The sequence below is a fragment of the Mytilus galloprovincialis genome, chromosome 3, assembly GCF_965363235.1.
Source record: "Mytilus galloprovincialis chromosome 3, xbMytGall1.hap1.1, whole genome shotgun sequence".
Taxonomy (NCBI): Eukaryota; Metazoa; Mollusca; class Bivalvia; order Mytilida; family Mytilidae; genus Mytilus; species Mytilus galloprovincialis.
The window spans coordinates 15,533,430-15,549,571 of record NC_134840.1 but is presented as its reverse complement, the minus strand read 5'-3'; the positions used below and the strand labels follow the sequence as shown (position 1 = coordinate 15,549,571).

At 32.3% G+C, this 16,142-nt stretch overlaps 1 protein-coding gene across 1 annotated transcript in view; it reads left to right on the top strand.

Annotated features, from left to right (window-relative positions):
- Positions 1–7,784, top strand: part of LOC143069807 (uncharacterized) — a 44,186-nt gene extending 36,402 nt beyond the window's left edge. The window contains exons 17-22 of the mRNA XM_076244613.1: positions 1,124–1,189; positions 3,665–3,771; positions 4,175–4,273; positions 4,615–4,847; positions 6,150–6,283; positions 6,526–7,784. Coding sequence (XP_076100728.1) covers positions 1,124–1,189; positions 3,665–3,771; positions 4,175–4,273; positions 4,615–4,847; positions 6,150–6,283; positions 6,526–7,563 — 1,677 coding nt within the window. The 3' untranslated portion in view covers positions 7,564–7,784. The remainder of the gene's footprint in view (positions 1–1,123; positions 1,190–3,664; positions 3,772–4,174; positions 4,274–4,614; positions 4,848–6,149; positions 6,284–6,525) is intronic.
- Positions 7,785–16,142: the final 8,358 nt, after the last annotated feature.

Below are 16,142 nucleotides of genomic sequence, written 5' to 3'. Positions count from 1 at the left end.
CCTATGAAATCCATGAAAATTGGTTTCCTAGGAATAAAAATAAATCCATGCTAGTAAAGTTATATCCCGCTTTATAAAAGTGGGGGTATACTGTTTTACCTCTGTCTGTTCGTTTGTTCATCCATCCCTCCATACGTTAGTCCATCAGTCCATCCTATAAATATTTTCTGTTGCATCTTTCTCAGGAACTAGGATACAAGGATTTCTGAAATTTGATTTCAGGGTTTATATAAGTCAGCTATACCATGTGATGCATTTCAGGTTCATCACTCAACAACTTCCTGTTTACTAAACACTTACATATTTTTACACTATTAATAGTATCCAGTTGCGTCCAGGATGTCATCAGTGAGCAGTAACTGACAGTTTGACTTGTTTTCTCAGTAGATAATTACTGAAGAGGATTCTAAGTAAGATAATAAGAGGCATAATCTTGAGGGAGCAAGTCAGGTCATAGTATGTTATGTGTTGTAATGTCAATTATAGTCGCCGTCACGTAAAATTGGCACCATGTTTTTTGTCAAAATTTTCTTAAATATCGACCGCGTTTACTAAAGATCATGTTTTTCAATTAGCGGAATCAAATATCATTCCAAAAAACAACTACTGTCCTACCTTTTATTGTGTTTACACTGTATAATCCTGACCTTCACATAATCCAAGATTAATTTGTATGGTGGAATCCGACATTGTTATTACCGGAAGTGTTGCCGTGGAGTTCCACGTGCTCTCAATTTTCTTGTGTCTCTCGGAGCTTTTCGTCATCTTTACGTAAAAAGCGCGGGAAATTGTATCATCAATGACAATGATATTACCGGAGAGTAACGAATGTTATGGAATAAGGGACCCTCATAGAAACCAAGATGGCGGTTATACAATGTAAATAATGTTGAAAAATGTGAAGGTCAGGATTATACAGTGCAAACACAATAAAAGGTAGGACAGTAGTGGATATTTGGACAGGATTTTACTTCCGCTAAAAGAAAAACATCATCTTGAGTAAACGCGGCTGATATTTAAAAAAATTTTAACAAAAAACATGGTGCCAATTTTACATGACGGCGACTATACAAGATTTGTATATCTATTCAACATGATATATGTTTTCTATTCTACGAACTAGGTAACAGATCATGTGATGGCTGGTATAGAGGAAGTCTTAGGGCGGAGAGGAGAACATCATTTCAGGGTAGGTAGTATCTGTTTGTACAATTACCAAAAAAAAATGATACATGGTCACATTCATCAACCATTGTCATAAAACTAAATTTTGAGTTCTAAGATGGTAACCCTTCTTCAGATAAGAACATATTATAAATTTAATTTATATAACCCGACTAAAGAGTAAAAACAGCCAAAGGCCACCAATGGGTCTTCAACATTGCAAGAAAATCTTACACCTAGAGGCGGACTTCAGCTGGGCCCTAAACAGTTCAGTGATAATGGATGTCATGTAATGCTGTGTTTGCTTCCGTATTGATTATCTGTTTATGCATGGGCCTTGCATATAAAGATGTACAAAACAGTGCTTTGCTGACATAATTAGGAGATTTGATATGCTTGCCAATGAGACAACTATACACCAAAGTTAAAAATGTAGTGGTAGTAAGCAATGATGCCATAGTCTGACGCCATAGTGAGCAGTATTACTATAGTAAGCAATGATGCCATAGTCTGACGCCATAGTGAGCAGTATTACTATAGTAGGCAATGATGCCATAGTCTGACGCCATAGTGAGCAGTATTACTATAGTAGGCAATGATGCCATAGTCTGACGCCATAGTGAGCAGTATTACTATAGTAAGCAATGATGCCATAGTCTGACGCCATAGTGAGCAGTATTACTATAGTAGGCAATGATGCCATAGTCTGACGCCATAGTGAGCAGTATTACTATAGTAGGCAATGATGCCATAGTCTGACGCCATAGTGAGCAGTATTACTATAGTAAGCAATGATGCCATAGTCTGACGCCATAGTGAGCAGTATTACTATAGTAAGCAATGATGCCATAGTCTGACGCCATAGTGAGCAGTATTACTATAGTAGGCAATGATGCCATAGTCTGACGCCATAGTGAGCAGTATTACTATAGTAAGCAATGATGCCATAGTCTGACGCCATAGTGAGCAGTATTACTATAGTAAGCAATGATGCCATAGTCTAATGCCATAGTGAGCAGTATTACTTATATGTTTGTTATTTTCTCTATCAATTCATATTGAATGTAATCTTTGTGATATATATATTTACTTTTGAAAAATGTTTTAAATTGTGTATGCATTTAATGAGCATGAGGTAAAAGTGTCTCATATACCTTTTAAGGCAGGCATCTAATATATTTTTATGCTGTTTTTATCTGATGTATAATATATTATGTATAATGTTAGATTGTGACACTGTAATAAACTAATTACTTACTTACTTAGTTACTACATTTGTATATTTTTTTAAAAGAGACTCGCTATTTGAACTGATACATTAAACCTTGAAGCTCACAAAATAGGGACATACTTTTGTCATGTCATCTTAATGTAAGAGTGTAATACAATTATAATGGTATTCTTAAATGATTTTGAATATGTTACTGGGATGGAGAGTTGTCTCATTGGCACTCATACCACATCTTCCTATATCTATTTTATTATGGCACTGGCTACGGTTACATGGAAATGTAACAATAATAAAAGTATTATTGTTACATTGGAGACTAAATGCCGGAATGCATGGTTGGGTAAGGACCTGTTTAATTACGAATGTAACAATAATTATTGAGGCTACGGTTACATTGCGTTATTGTTACATGAAAAAAAGCAATGTACGATGGGACTAGTAATATATATGTACGAAATAATAAAAGTTGAGGACATTTATTACATACATTTATAACATACAATTTATTTACTGTAATTTTTTTATTTACAATGACAATTTCTACAAATCCTTGTAAGTTGTTTTTAAAGTCCGACACATTTTTGATGAACGAAATTACGTCCTCCACGGATACGTGTATACATACATACATAATTTCTTAGTATTAAGTAACAGTTAGCAAAATTTGCTTTTGATTATCAATTTGCGTCAAGTTATAAAGCTGTATGAAATGTATGTCTTGATACTGTTTCAGTTTCCTTTAAAACGCATCCCAAGTTTTTTTGTTTTTTTTCACCATAAACAAAATTGGTCCAAAGTATAATGGCAGTAATAAGAGTAGGTGTGCAGTTAAATACTTTAAAAAAGTGAAACCATTGAACTATATTTTTCGCCTTTGAGTAGTATCAAAACCATTAATACGTAGTAAAACTATTCAAGTTGTACACCATTTGTTGAATAATATTTTATTATTTATCAGTATTAAATTACAAGTATTGTTTAGTACATATGAAAGAATGAAGCAATACAACTATAGAATATTTAAGTTTAATCAATCTAGCGTACATTGCTGTTTTTCATGTGACAATAACGTAATGTAACCGTAGCCTCAGTAATTATTGTTACATTTGTAATTAATCGGTTCCTCACCCAACTTTGCATTCCGGCAATTAGTCTCCAATGTAACAATAATATTTTTATTATTGTTACATTTCCATGTAACCGTAGCCAGTGCCTTTTATTATTTGAGAACAACTCAGTCAATATCTTCGACTATTGATTTTATTGTAGGAAATTTTGGAATTTTACAATAGTAAATACCTGAAGAATTGGTTACAGAGAAACCCAACATCAACAGATGAGCATATTATGTCATTATATGAAAAAATAGCTCTACAGTGAGTAGATATTATATCGTGTTGAGTAAAGGATACCTTTCTGTTATTTCAAAGTCATGTTAAATGTGTGAAAATAATCCCCACCAGAATACATGTAGTTTGTACGAGGCAATAATATTGATGCAAAGTGTGATCTTCATCCCCACGTGCATTTAAAACACAATAATAACCTATGTTTTACAATATATGGTACCGCTATAAAAAGTTTTAAACAACTTTATTTAAAGAATATGGTAAATTTTATATTCAATTTATGTTATAGAATTATTCTATTTTTGTTATAGAAATCTTACATAGTTTTCACTAATAACATTTATGTATATGTATTTCATATTTGATAATTCATTTAAAGTTAATGTCTTCTGTTTAAATCTGTAAGACTGAATCCAACATTTGTTTTCAGACAACATTTTGAGAGTTTAGCAGGAAGTAGAATGGTACAAGAAAAGTATGTAAGTGAGGACAATTTACCTCTCATTCCAGAGGAGATTGCAAATCAAATGTAAGTAAACATAGATAACAAACAGGGGGAGATAATGACCTTACTTTGCCTAAAAGTTTTTAAAATGAGGAAGGTATAGTTTCAAATTCATGAGGTCACAATAAATTAGGTTACTTCTCGGAGTAGTCCCTTCTACTCTTTTTATGATAAATTCATAGATTTTGGCAATTTTTCATTAGAGATGATGCGTCCCTTTGGCACATTCCCCATTTCCATTCTCAATTTTATTATAGACAAAACTACTTGAAACAGAAATACATCACTTTACAAAAATCCATATCATTATAAAGACAGAAATTCAAGTTTGTTTTGAAAAATAATCAAACAATTGATTATTTCAGAATTCATGAAGAAGAGGATGAGAATGAGACGGGAGAAGAAGACGAAGGAAGTGACGGAGACCTAGTGCTGCCACCTATCACAGTTAGATCACCATCTATTGTGCCTCCTTTACCGATGCCACCACCAGATTTCTCACCACCGTCACCCATGCCATCGCCTGGTGGATTACCCATGATGCAACCAGAAATGTTTGATGACTGGATTGACAGGAAGTTAGCAGAACAACGAGATGGTAAGGTTTTAAATAAAGCTGATATTTTTATGAAGTATAAAATGTTTCCTGACAAAAGTTTTATTTAATATATATCAAATGGCGTTTCTCGGTAAGATAAATGTCTAGTCTTGTCTGAAGGACAAGGTATGATAAGGCCCGTTTTTGGCCCCCCTATTTTCTCATTTCCTAAATTTTGTTTTAGAAAGCTACTGATCACGTTAAAATATTCCATTAGGTTTGAAGTTTGTTTGGATGAACTTCAATCTTTGGCTATTGTTTCTTAAAATTTAATAGCGTGCACCTTTGTAACCTGGAAAAAAATATGGCGATTTAGACATCAAAAACAGTTTCCATGCCATTGGAATAAAAACATTCCTGGGTCACGCTGGCGCAGGCACTAAAAAATTAAAAATTTGTTGTAAAATCACCTGCAAAATGAATAATAATAATTACAATATTTGAATAAAAACAGAAAGTTAACCCCCTCACCTCACCCCAGTTGCTAAAATTAGTGGTTTTGAAGTTCATCCAAACAAACTTCAAACCTCAGGTAATATTATAGCATAATAAGTAGCTTTCCAAAACAGAATTTAATGAGAAAAATATGAGAAAATAGGGGGGCCAAATAGAGGCCTGATGGTACCTTGTCCTTTACTTATTTACTAAATCTAAAGATTTTTTTAAGTTTGTTATTTTGCAGTGACTATTATACTTGCATCATAAGAATTGAACAGATGGTTTACTCTAAGTACTTACATAAGGCTTTAGAAGTGGTTTCTTTGCTTTAACATGGCCTTAATAATATTTTTATGCTCCACCTACGATAGTAGAGGGGCATTATGTTTTCTGGTCTGTGCCTCTGTTCGTCTGTTCGTTCGTCTGTGCGTCCATTCGTCCCACTTCCGGTTAAGTTTTTGGTCAAAGTAGTTTTTGATGAAGTTGAAGTCCAATCAACTTAAAACTTAAAACTTAGTACACATGTGCCCTATGATATGATCTTTCTAATTTTAATGCCAAATTAGAGTTTTGACCCCAATTTCACAGTCCACTGAACATGGAAAATGATAGTGCAAGTTTCAGGTTAAAGTTTTTGATGAAGTTGAAGTCCAATCAACTTGAAACTTAGTATACATGTTCCCTATGATAGTATCTTTTTAATCTAAATGTCAAATTAGAGTTTTTACCCCAATTTCACGGTCAACTAAACATAGAAAATTATAGTGCGAGTGGGGCTCAGTGTACTATGGACACATTCTTGTTATAAAATTTTATAATATTTATGATACTGGTAATTCATATACTTATGTCTCTGATTTACAGAAGATAGAAAAAATGTAGAGAAGACAGGTCGAAGAAAATCATTATTTCCACAGTTCCGAAAGAAAGAACATCAAAAAGATTTGGAACCTACAGCCAAAGATGTCCGTAAATTAATGGCTCCTTCCAGGAGAGATGTACGTACAATTCCATTTACAAAATATGCCTTTAAGCTTGTGTTGTTGCAAACAACCTTTGATTATATCATTGTAAAAAGTTTATAAATCAAATACTAAAATTTATTTAACATAATTTTGTGAAAAACAAATATACCAAAAATTATAGAATTTGTAAATTTCATTTGAATAATACAACAGATAAAAACTATTTCCAATTAAAAAAAAAAAGGATTTACTATAGATTCTTATTCCTCTTTTAGATGGTGCATCAAAAGTTAGATAGGAATTTGAAGAATGATAGCAGTGCAGACTTGCTGAAATATCTGCAGGAAAAACAACTTCGGACACGGAGAATGTCTCGTGCAGTGTTAGGTGGAGGAACTTCAACACCTCTGGGATCACAAACAAATCTTTCTTTCCAACCAAGAAGGGTTAGTATTATAGCTGCAAATGCAGCAGCTCAAAATTACAAACGTAGACTTAGTTTGGCTGTCCCAGAACGTCCAGCATTTCATAGAGATCGTAGTCCTTCAGATTTCACTGGTGTCAAGCCAGATCATAATTTATTTAGAGGCTATGGTGATGCATCTAAAAACCAAGATACAGCATCTCCAAGAAGGAGAAGAAAAGATTTTAAAAAAGCTAATACACTTAATTTTGAACCAGAAGTAACACCTCTGCTCAACCAGAATGCTAGCAAATCTCCGTCCAGAAGATCAGGAGCATCAGGGAGAAGTCTCGACGCTTTACAGGAACATGAGGGAGAGGATAGTGAAGAATTAGATACATCCAAAAGTTCAGCCTCTTCTGATTCAGCGGCAAAGAAAAGACGATTTAGATTGAGAAAGTCAAAAACATTGAGTGAAGAAGATAGAGAGGATTCCTCCCATGTAAAACGATCTCAAACAGATCCATCTTCAGAAACAAAAAGTCCAACAAAAGTCAAATTTGATGTTAAATCAGAAGTTATATCTAAAAAACGTAAGAAAAAACCTATGCTCAAATCTAAATCTGTTGATCAGCCCCGTAGCTCAGGAGAATTCTCCGATATTTCAGGAGCTGATTCTCATAGTTCAATAAAGTCTGATTCTGATTCACGACCTGCTGAATTAAGATCTGTAAAGTCTGAACCCGAGGAAACGATTGCAGATCGAAATGGTCTGACAGCAGACGAGGAACATGCTGGCAGAAAAGCCTCATATACACAAGCTATGTCAAATAAAATTCCAGATGATGAAGCAGTTGAATTAAAAGATTTGAAAGATGATAAAAGACTTAAAAAGCAAAAAAGCCTTTGATGTTGTTTTAAAAAATTAAGGAATCTCATTTGTGGGAAAATAATCTCCTTTCTAATTCTGTATTATTTTTAATCTATTTTATTATTGTCTTGTGTTTTAAATTTCATATCTGAGGAAATAAGATTGGAATATTTTATCTCATGCCTGTGATATTTTAAATGATTCCAAGTAGTATTTATTTAAAATTTTATTAATTTACATTTTTGATAAGCATAGAATGTAAGCATAATACATATTTGAAAGAATCTCAAAATCATTTTAAATTATTAAATCTAGCATTCTAGCATGATAACTCCATGAGATCAAATTTTGTCATCAGTTTATACTTTCTTTATATTAGATTTTTACTACGACATAAACAATTTTATGAAATTTCTATGTGTATGAAGTGCAATAATTTGTACTTAAAAAAGTTTGTGTGAGTTAATGAAGAAAGCGAATTTCTGTAAATGATGGGAAAAAGTTTTTTGACAGTGAATATGGGTTTTTATGATTAGCATATCAGTTAACCCTTTACATTTGTTTATGAGAAATGATTTATTAAGGTAGCACAATACAAAGATTTTTTTACTTCCAATCACTAACCTTTGAAATGCTGTAACTTTCTTATGAATGCATAGAAAATAATAAAAGAGGTATATATAGATAGATAAAATATTAATCTTTTAAATGAATGCAATACTTTTATTATGCAATCATTATGTAATCAATTATTATTTAATTAGTGGCAAAATCTGGGTAAGTTCACTTGAATGAATTTAGCTCTATCATCTCTTTAACTATACAGAAAATTTTAACGAAATCTTTATCAACACATCATGGGCTTCAAAGGGGTGTCTCAGATTGTCTCTATGGCATTCCATTCTCTCATAAATCTCTAATTAGTGTAAAGATCCTAACCACATAAAAGAAGATAATGTTTAATAATGTGTAAAATTTGTTCTATACATTCTATCTTAAATCTGAGACACCCTTTTGTAGATAATGGCCATAGGAACAACATATAATAAATTCATCCCTCTAGGGATACCTATGCAGAAGCTAATTTCATTTGAAAGTGGAAATTTGGCGAAAAATATTTTAGACACAGTTAACATTATAATTGGTTACATAATTGTTGCATAATACTAACATTGCATTAATTTGAAAGAGTAATCTGTTAGCTATCCAAAACTACCACTATTATAAATTTTCAAGCATTATTAAGAAAGTTACAGCATTTTAAAACTTGGGAGTTGGAGTTATAAAATCTTTGTATTGTGCTACCTTAAATGTGGTCTTGTCTTAAGGCATTTTATAGCAATTTTTATTACATTTACAGTTTTTTTTAGTTTATTCAATTTCTCAAATTGCACAGGTACTTAATTTCACCATTATTTCTATTTTGTTCATTTTAACTTATATTTAAGTGAATGTTGAACTATATTCAGTTTTTTTTTATTAATTTGGAACCATGTGTAATGTATGAGTTATTGAAAGTGAGTATTCAAAATGCATATTGGAAAGGTAGCCATGTTAATTGATTAAAAAATAACACTTTTTAGCTCACCTAAGTGAGCTTTTCTCATCACTTGGCGTCTGTCGTCGTCGTTAACTTTTACAAAAAACTTCTCCTCTAAAAGTACAGGGCCAAACTTAACCAAACTTTGCCACAATCATCATTGGGGTAGCCGGTGACCTGGCCAACCTACCAAGATGGCCGCCATGGCTAAAAATAGAACATAGGGGTAAAATGTAGATTTTGGCTTATAACTCTGAAACCAAAGCATTTAGAGCAAATCTGCTAGGATAAAAATGTTTATCAAGTCAGGATCTTTGCCCTGAAATTTTCAGGGTTGTTGGGTTGCTGCCCCTGAATTGGTAATTTTAAGAAAATTTTGCGGTTTTTGGTTATTATCTTGAATATTATTATAGATAAAGATAAACTATAAACAGCAATAATGTTCAGCAAAGTAAGATCTACAAATAAGTCAACATGACCAAAATGGTCAGTTGGACCCTTAAGGAGTTTTTGCCCTTTATAGTAATTTTTTACAAATTTTTCGTAGATTTTTGTTATCTTTTACAAAAATCTTCTCCTCTGAAACTACTGGGCCAAATTTAACCAAACTTGGCCAAAATCATTATTGGGTTATGTTGTTTAAAAAATGTGTGTAGTGACGCGGCCAATCAACCAAGATGGCCACCATAGCTAAAAATAGAACATATGGGGTAAAATGTAGATTTTGGCTTATAACTCTGAAACCAAAGCATTTAGAGCAAATCTGACAAGAGGTTAGATTGTTTATCAAGTCAATATCTACATGCTCTGAAATTTTTAGATAAATTGGACTACTGGTGGTTGGGTTGCTGACCCCCAATTGATATTTTTTGAAGAAATTTTGCTGTTTTTGGTTATTATCTTGAGTACTATTATAGATAGAGATAAACTGTAAACAGCAATAATGTTCAGCAAAGTAAGATCTACAAATAAGTCAACATGATCAAAATGGTCAGTTGACCCCTTAAGGAGTTATTGCCCTTTATAATCAATTTTTAACAATTTTCAAAAATTTGGTAAATTTTTATAAAATATTTTCCTCTGTAACTAAAGGGCCAAGTTTATTATAGATAGAGAAAATTGTAAGTAGCAAGAATGTTCAGTAAAGTAAGATCAACATCACCATCACCAAAACACAATTTTGTCATGAATCCATCTGTGTCCATTTAATATGCACATAAACCAAGGTGAGCGACACAGGCTCTTAAGAGCCTCTAGTTTAAAATAGAAATTGTAGGAAAATATGGAATTTCATTTGTACTCAATACGAAAATAGGAGAAATTTCAGTGAGCCTTGCTTTTTTCTCCGTTTTTAAACCTCGTACAAATATATTTTATGTTTTTTCATACATTATACCAATATTGTATCTGTTTAAGTAAGTTAAAGAATACTGAGTTTGCATTATCAGTATAATGCCATATTTAGCATACTTGTACGATTGGTATAAAATGCAAGGTGGCAATTAAACAAGTGGTAATTTTTCAGGTTGTTCATATTAGCCTGAAAATTGGCAAAAAATAAATAGATTATTTTATACTGGTTCGGTCTGAGTTGAAAGCTTTTATACCTAGATTTTCCGCAGATGCAGAACTGAACTAGTGTGTTATGTTAGTCTCTTGTGGACAGTTGTCTCTTTGGCAATCATACCACATCATCTTTTTTTATAGTTTTCAGGCATTAAATTTAAATAACATCATTTTTTATACGATGTCATTAAACCAAAAATATATAACACATATATGAGAAAATCAAAATTATCCACTGCTCACTTTTGAGATTCAAGCAGTAAAAACATTAGATTAGAATTGAGGCAGGCAAATGACCATATCTGTGTATTGAATTATACTGCACAGACAAATATTTAAAGCTTGGAATAACTTGATAAACATTATAACAATATAAACCTGTTACTTTTATTCATTGTTATAGTAGTAAGAGCTACCATTTCTTTAAATATTATGTATAGATTATAACATGGCCTTTTCCATATTGGCCCTGGTATCATCCCGAGACTCCCATATCGGCCTCGAGGGATGATACCAGGGCCAATATGGAAAACACATGTTATAATCTATTTATCACATATTTAAGTTCTGTAGAATAGAGACACAAAGTTAAATTATTACAATTTAATAAAACATAACAGATAAAATGTTAAATTTTGTATCACAAAAGTGTCGTAAAGGACGCAATGACGTGACGTCATTTGGAATCAGGGCACAATATCAATATCTTCTTTTTTGCCCCGGGCAATTTTGAGGTTATTGCATATGCAAAACCCAACGTATTCGTAACAAATATGTGATAAATGTTATTATATAGACACAAAAGGTGCTCTCAGGAAATATAATATTTTAAGATATGATAATCCTGTACATACCTCTTATCGACATTTGAAAAGTTGTACCAATTTCTGGGGCCTGCATTTCTAATCCTGATTTCTTTGTTATGGGGTTGCTGCTTAGAAGGAAACTATTAGGCTAATGGTTCAAAAAGGTTGAAGTCATCAGCTTTTCAGTTTTTAGGTATTTTAATAATTTTAATAACTCTTAATGTTTTGACACATATACATAATTCCAGAAGATACACTTATTATTAACATACATGGTTCCAGAGTTTAAAATTACCCTTTTCTTTTGCATAGTCCTTGGAATTACACTGTAATATATAACATGCAAAGTCCTTAAAGCTACACTTATATTTATATAGTCCCAGAATTTACACATTTTACAAACAAGGTCCTAGAGATTAATACATTATAATATTTAAGATATATAGTCCCAGAGTTTACATTTTTAACATACATAGTCCTAGAAATTACATTGTTATATTTAAAGTACATAGTCTCAGAGTTTACACTTTTTAACTTTCTTAGCTTTAGATATTACACTGTAATAGTTTACTTTCCTTATCCCAGAGTTTACAATTTTCACATACATTGTCACAGAAGTTACACTAATACATGCACTTTACATACATAGTCCCAGAGTTTACCATAGGCTATTTTAAAACATTCTTAGTCTTAAATATTACACTGTTATATTTAACATACTTTGTTCCAGAGTTTAGATATTAACAGTTTTAGTCTTAGAAATTACATTGTAATTTTTAACACACTTTGTCCCAGAAATAACACTTAATATTTAACATATTAGTACATAGTCCCAGAGTTTACCTTATTAACATTTTTAGTCTCAGAAATTACATTTAATATTTAACAATACATATTCCCAGAGCTTCTTTTTTTTTTTATCATACACTGTTCCAGAAATTACACTGACATTTTAACATTTATAGTAGCAGAGGAAACACTTTTTTCAGAAATATATCCAGTAATTGAGCCACATATATCTTACTAAGTTCCATGTTACTAGGTTGTTGATTGTACACTGTGCTTTATATGCATTATTGCTGAGTTTACACTTTATTTAGTATGCTTTCTTCTAGATAGTATACTGTATTTATTGTGCATACTCAGAGGTAACACTATTTAATGCGCATGTTTGCAATGGTTTTGATTGTTAATGACTGTTTTTTTCTTTAACAAACATATTTCAGTTTGTTATATTTTTCACTTTTATTATCATTAGTGTTTTGTCTTTGGTGTAAATGGAAGTTGGTTATTTCACTAAAGAAAAAGAAAACAATCATGCCCCATGGTAGAACATGCAGGTTTTCTGTGAAATGAAAGTATTCCCTTATTTATTTGTTGCAAATCTATGGATATTGAAAAAAAACATGTTTTAATAGGAAATAGCAATAAAAGAAATATGTGATTCTGAATACGAAATGATGAAATAACCTGAATTATTGAACTTTAAATTACAATTTAATTTTGTGTTTTTAGGAGAAAAATGGTTGCATTAAATGTTTAAAAGAAAACAGTTGGTGCTAATTATTTGGCATGTGAACATTTGAAAGTTTGTTCATTGCTTACAACATTTTATCTTGTTTTGATATGTATTTTATGTCTGTTTTAAACTGTTAATGGTGTATGTTTTGACAATAAGTTATGACTCATTCCATAAAATACTTGCCAATTTTGTTGCATCAATTGTAATTGTTTATTGTGGAGAGTAGTAATGGTCTCATCAGAAAGTCTGTATTTAAAGAACTGATAACCTCTGCATTATGCAACCATGAAAAACTTTCCAGTATATTTTGTCTTTTATAAAAAAAAAAAAAAAAAACACTGCATAATCAGATTGTTAATCAAAGTTGCCCGATTTTTAACATTCAGTTGAATCTTTATACATTCACTTTGTTCCAGTCCTGGTATGTGAAATATATCCTGTGAACTATACAGTCAACAAAACTTATAAGACAAATGCCATCTAAAGCCACCAACAAAGATGGTTCTTGGATAACCTAGTAGTTATTAACAAGTAGTGTTACTGTCGAGCCTGCAACTTTTGTTGCAGAAAGCTCGACATAGGGATAGTGATCCGGCGGCTACGGCGGCTACGGCGTCGGCGTTAGCTAACTTTTTAAAAGCTTTATATTTTAGAGGGTGGAAGACCTGGATGCTTCATACTTTGTATATAGATGCCTCATGTTACGAAGTTTCCGTCAGTCACATGTCAAATGTCCTTGACCTCATTTTCATGGTTCAGTGACCACTTGAAAAAAAAGTTCAGATTTATTGTAATGTTGAATTCTCTCTTATTATAAGTAATAGGATAATTATATTTGGTATGTGCGTACCTTGCAAGGTCCTCATGCCCGTCAGACAGTTTTCACTTGACCTCGACCTCATTTCATGGATCAGTGAACAAGGTTAAGTTTTGGTTGTGAAGTCCATATCTCAGATACTATAAGCAATAGGTCTAGTATATTCGGTGTATGGAAGGACTGTAAGGTGTACATGTCCAACTGGCAGGTGTCATCTGACCTTGACCTCATTTTCATGGTTCAGTGGTTATAGTTAAGTTTTTGTGTTTTGGTCTGTTTTTCTCATACTTAAGGTAGATAGGGTGTCTAAATTATAATCCATAGAATCTTTTAATAATTTGCCAAAATGTAGTTCATAGCCTGCTTGTATAAAAACATTAATAAAAAGAATGGGTCACCGGACTTATTTTCACGCTACAGGTTGCTCAAAATTGTCAAGATTTTGTATAGATTATGCATGGGAAACCCATTTTTCCGCCATAAAACCCAAACCACACCATAGAATTTTGAGATAAAATATGAGAAGATAGCTTCAATATTATGCTTTCAGATAAGAAAAAGAAAAAATGGGGTCACCGGACTCATTTTCTTGCTACATGTAAAAATGGGTAAATTCCTAACACATTCTATTGTAAAAGTAACACTATCTGAATTATCTGCCCTTGTATTTGAGTTGCCTCCCCTTATTTGACAAAGTTGGAAAAAAATGAATCAAACAAAAGAATTCTTATTTTTGTAAAATACAATCATAAATATGATCAAACATGGCATTTTCTATATTATAATGAAAATTCTTACACATGAATTACCTACTACTATAAAAATTTGAACATTTCATCAAAGGTCTAGACCTTGTTTACTAGTATTTCAAAATCCAAGATGGAGGAAGACACCCTATCTACCTTAATGCAATAGATCTACTATATTTGTTGTATGGAATGATTGTAAGATGTAAATGTCTAGCGGGCAGATGTCATCTGACCTTGACCTCATTTTCATGGTTGAGTGGTCAAAGTTAAGTTTTTGAGTTTTGGTCTTTTTATCTAATACTATATGCCATAGGTCAACTATATTTGGTGTATGGAAATATTTTATGATCTATATGTCAGTCCCGCAGGTTTTATTTGACCTCGACCTCATTTTCACGGTTCATTGCTCAGTGTTAAGTTTTTGTGTTTTGGTCTATTTTTCTTAAACTATAAGTAATAGGTCAACTATATTTGTTGTATGGAAACATTGTTAGCTGTACATGTCTGCCTGGCATGGTTCATCTGACCTTGACCTCATTTTCATGGTCCATTGGTCTTTGTTTAGTTATCTTGGTTAATGCTAAGTTTATGTGACAGTTTTTAATAAAGCGTTATACTTAGGACTATCAACATAATATCAATAATTAGTAAAGAAGGCGAGACATTTCAGCGTGTGCACTCTTGTATAGTTAGGAAATATAGATTTCAAATCAAAGTAATATATTCAGAACAATGATTTGTAAGCAGAAATATAGATTTCAAATCAAAGTAATATATATTCAGAACAATGATTTGTAAGGAGTTATTGTTTATCTTTAAAGTGATATTTTGAATGTGTTATGTCAAAGTAAGTTATGTTTTATAAGTTATGTTTTGTGATATATTCTATGTATACATCAGTGAAAGTGAGAGTTTTTTTGTGATATATTCTATGTCTACATCAGCATTGATTTTGGATTGTTTTACTATGTGATAAAAGAGATTATACATTTGAAATTATTTGTGTTGTTTTTAATTTAGTTATATATGTAATGCCTATGATAGTATGGGGCATTGTGTTTTCTGGTCTTCTTCTTCTTCTTCTTCTTCTTCCATATAAGAGTTGGGTTCCTTGAATGAAACGTTTAAACTCTGCGGGACTACGCATGGTGACATTACATATCTAGTCCCCTAAGGCTATATACAGTATTTACAATAAAATCAGGTTGTTACGGTTAAAATTATGTACAATCGTCCAGTCTGGTATAAATGTGTTGTCTGTAGCCCTGAGCGGAAATCTTCAACTGATCCCGCTTCAGCAACCCTGGCAGGTAATGTATTCCATTCCATGATTGTTCTTGGAAAGAAGGAGTTCCTGTAGACATCACTGGTGACCCTCTGTTGGTAAAACATGTGTCCTCCACGAGTTCTACTGTCGCCACCTTTGAGGTAAGTACTCTTGTTGATGTCTATCAGCTCATTCTGGATACGATAGAGCATGCATAGCCTGTTGTCACGGCGTCTCGTCTGTAATGTGTCCCATTTTAGATCTTCTAACATGGTATTTTTGTAGCTCTACTGGATGCTAAGGCTGCTTTCGATGTCGTCAACCATGATAGCTTGCATCGTAAACTCTTAT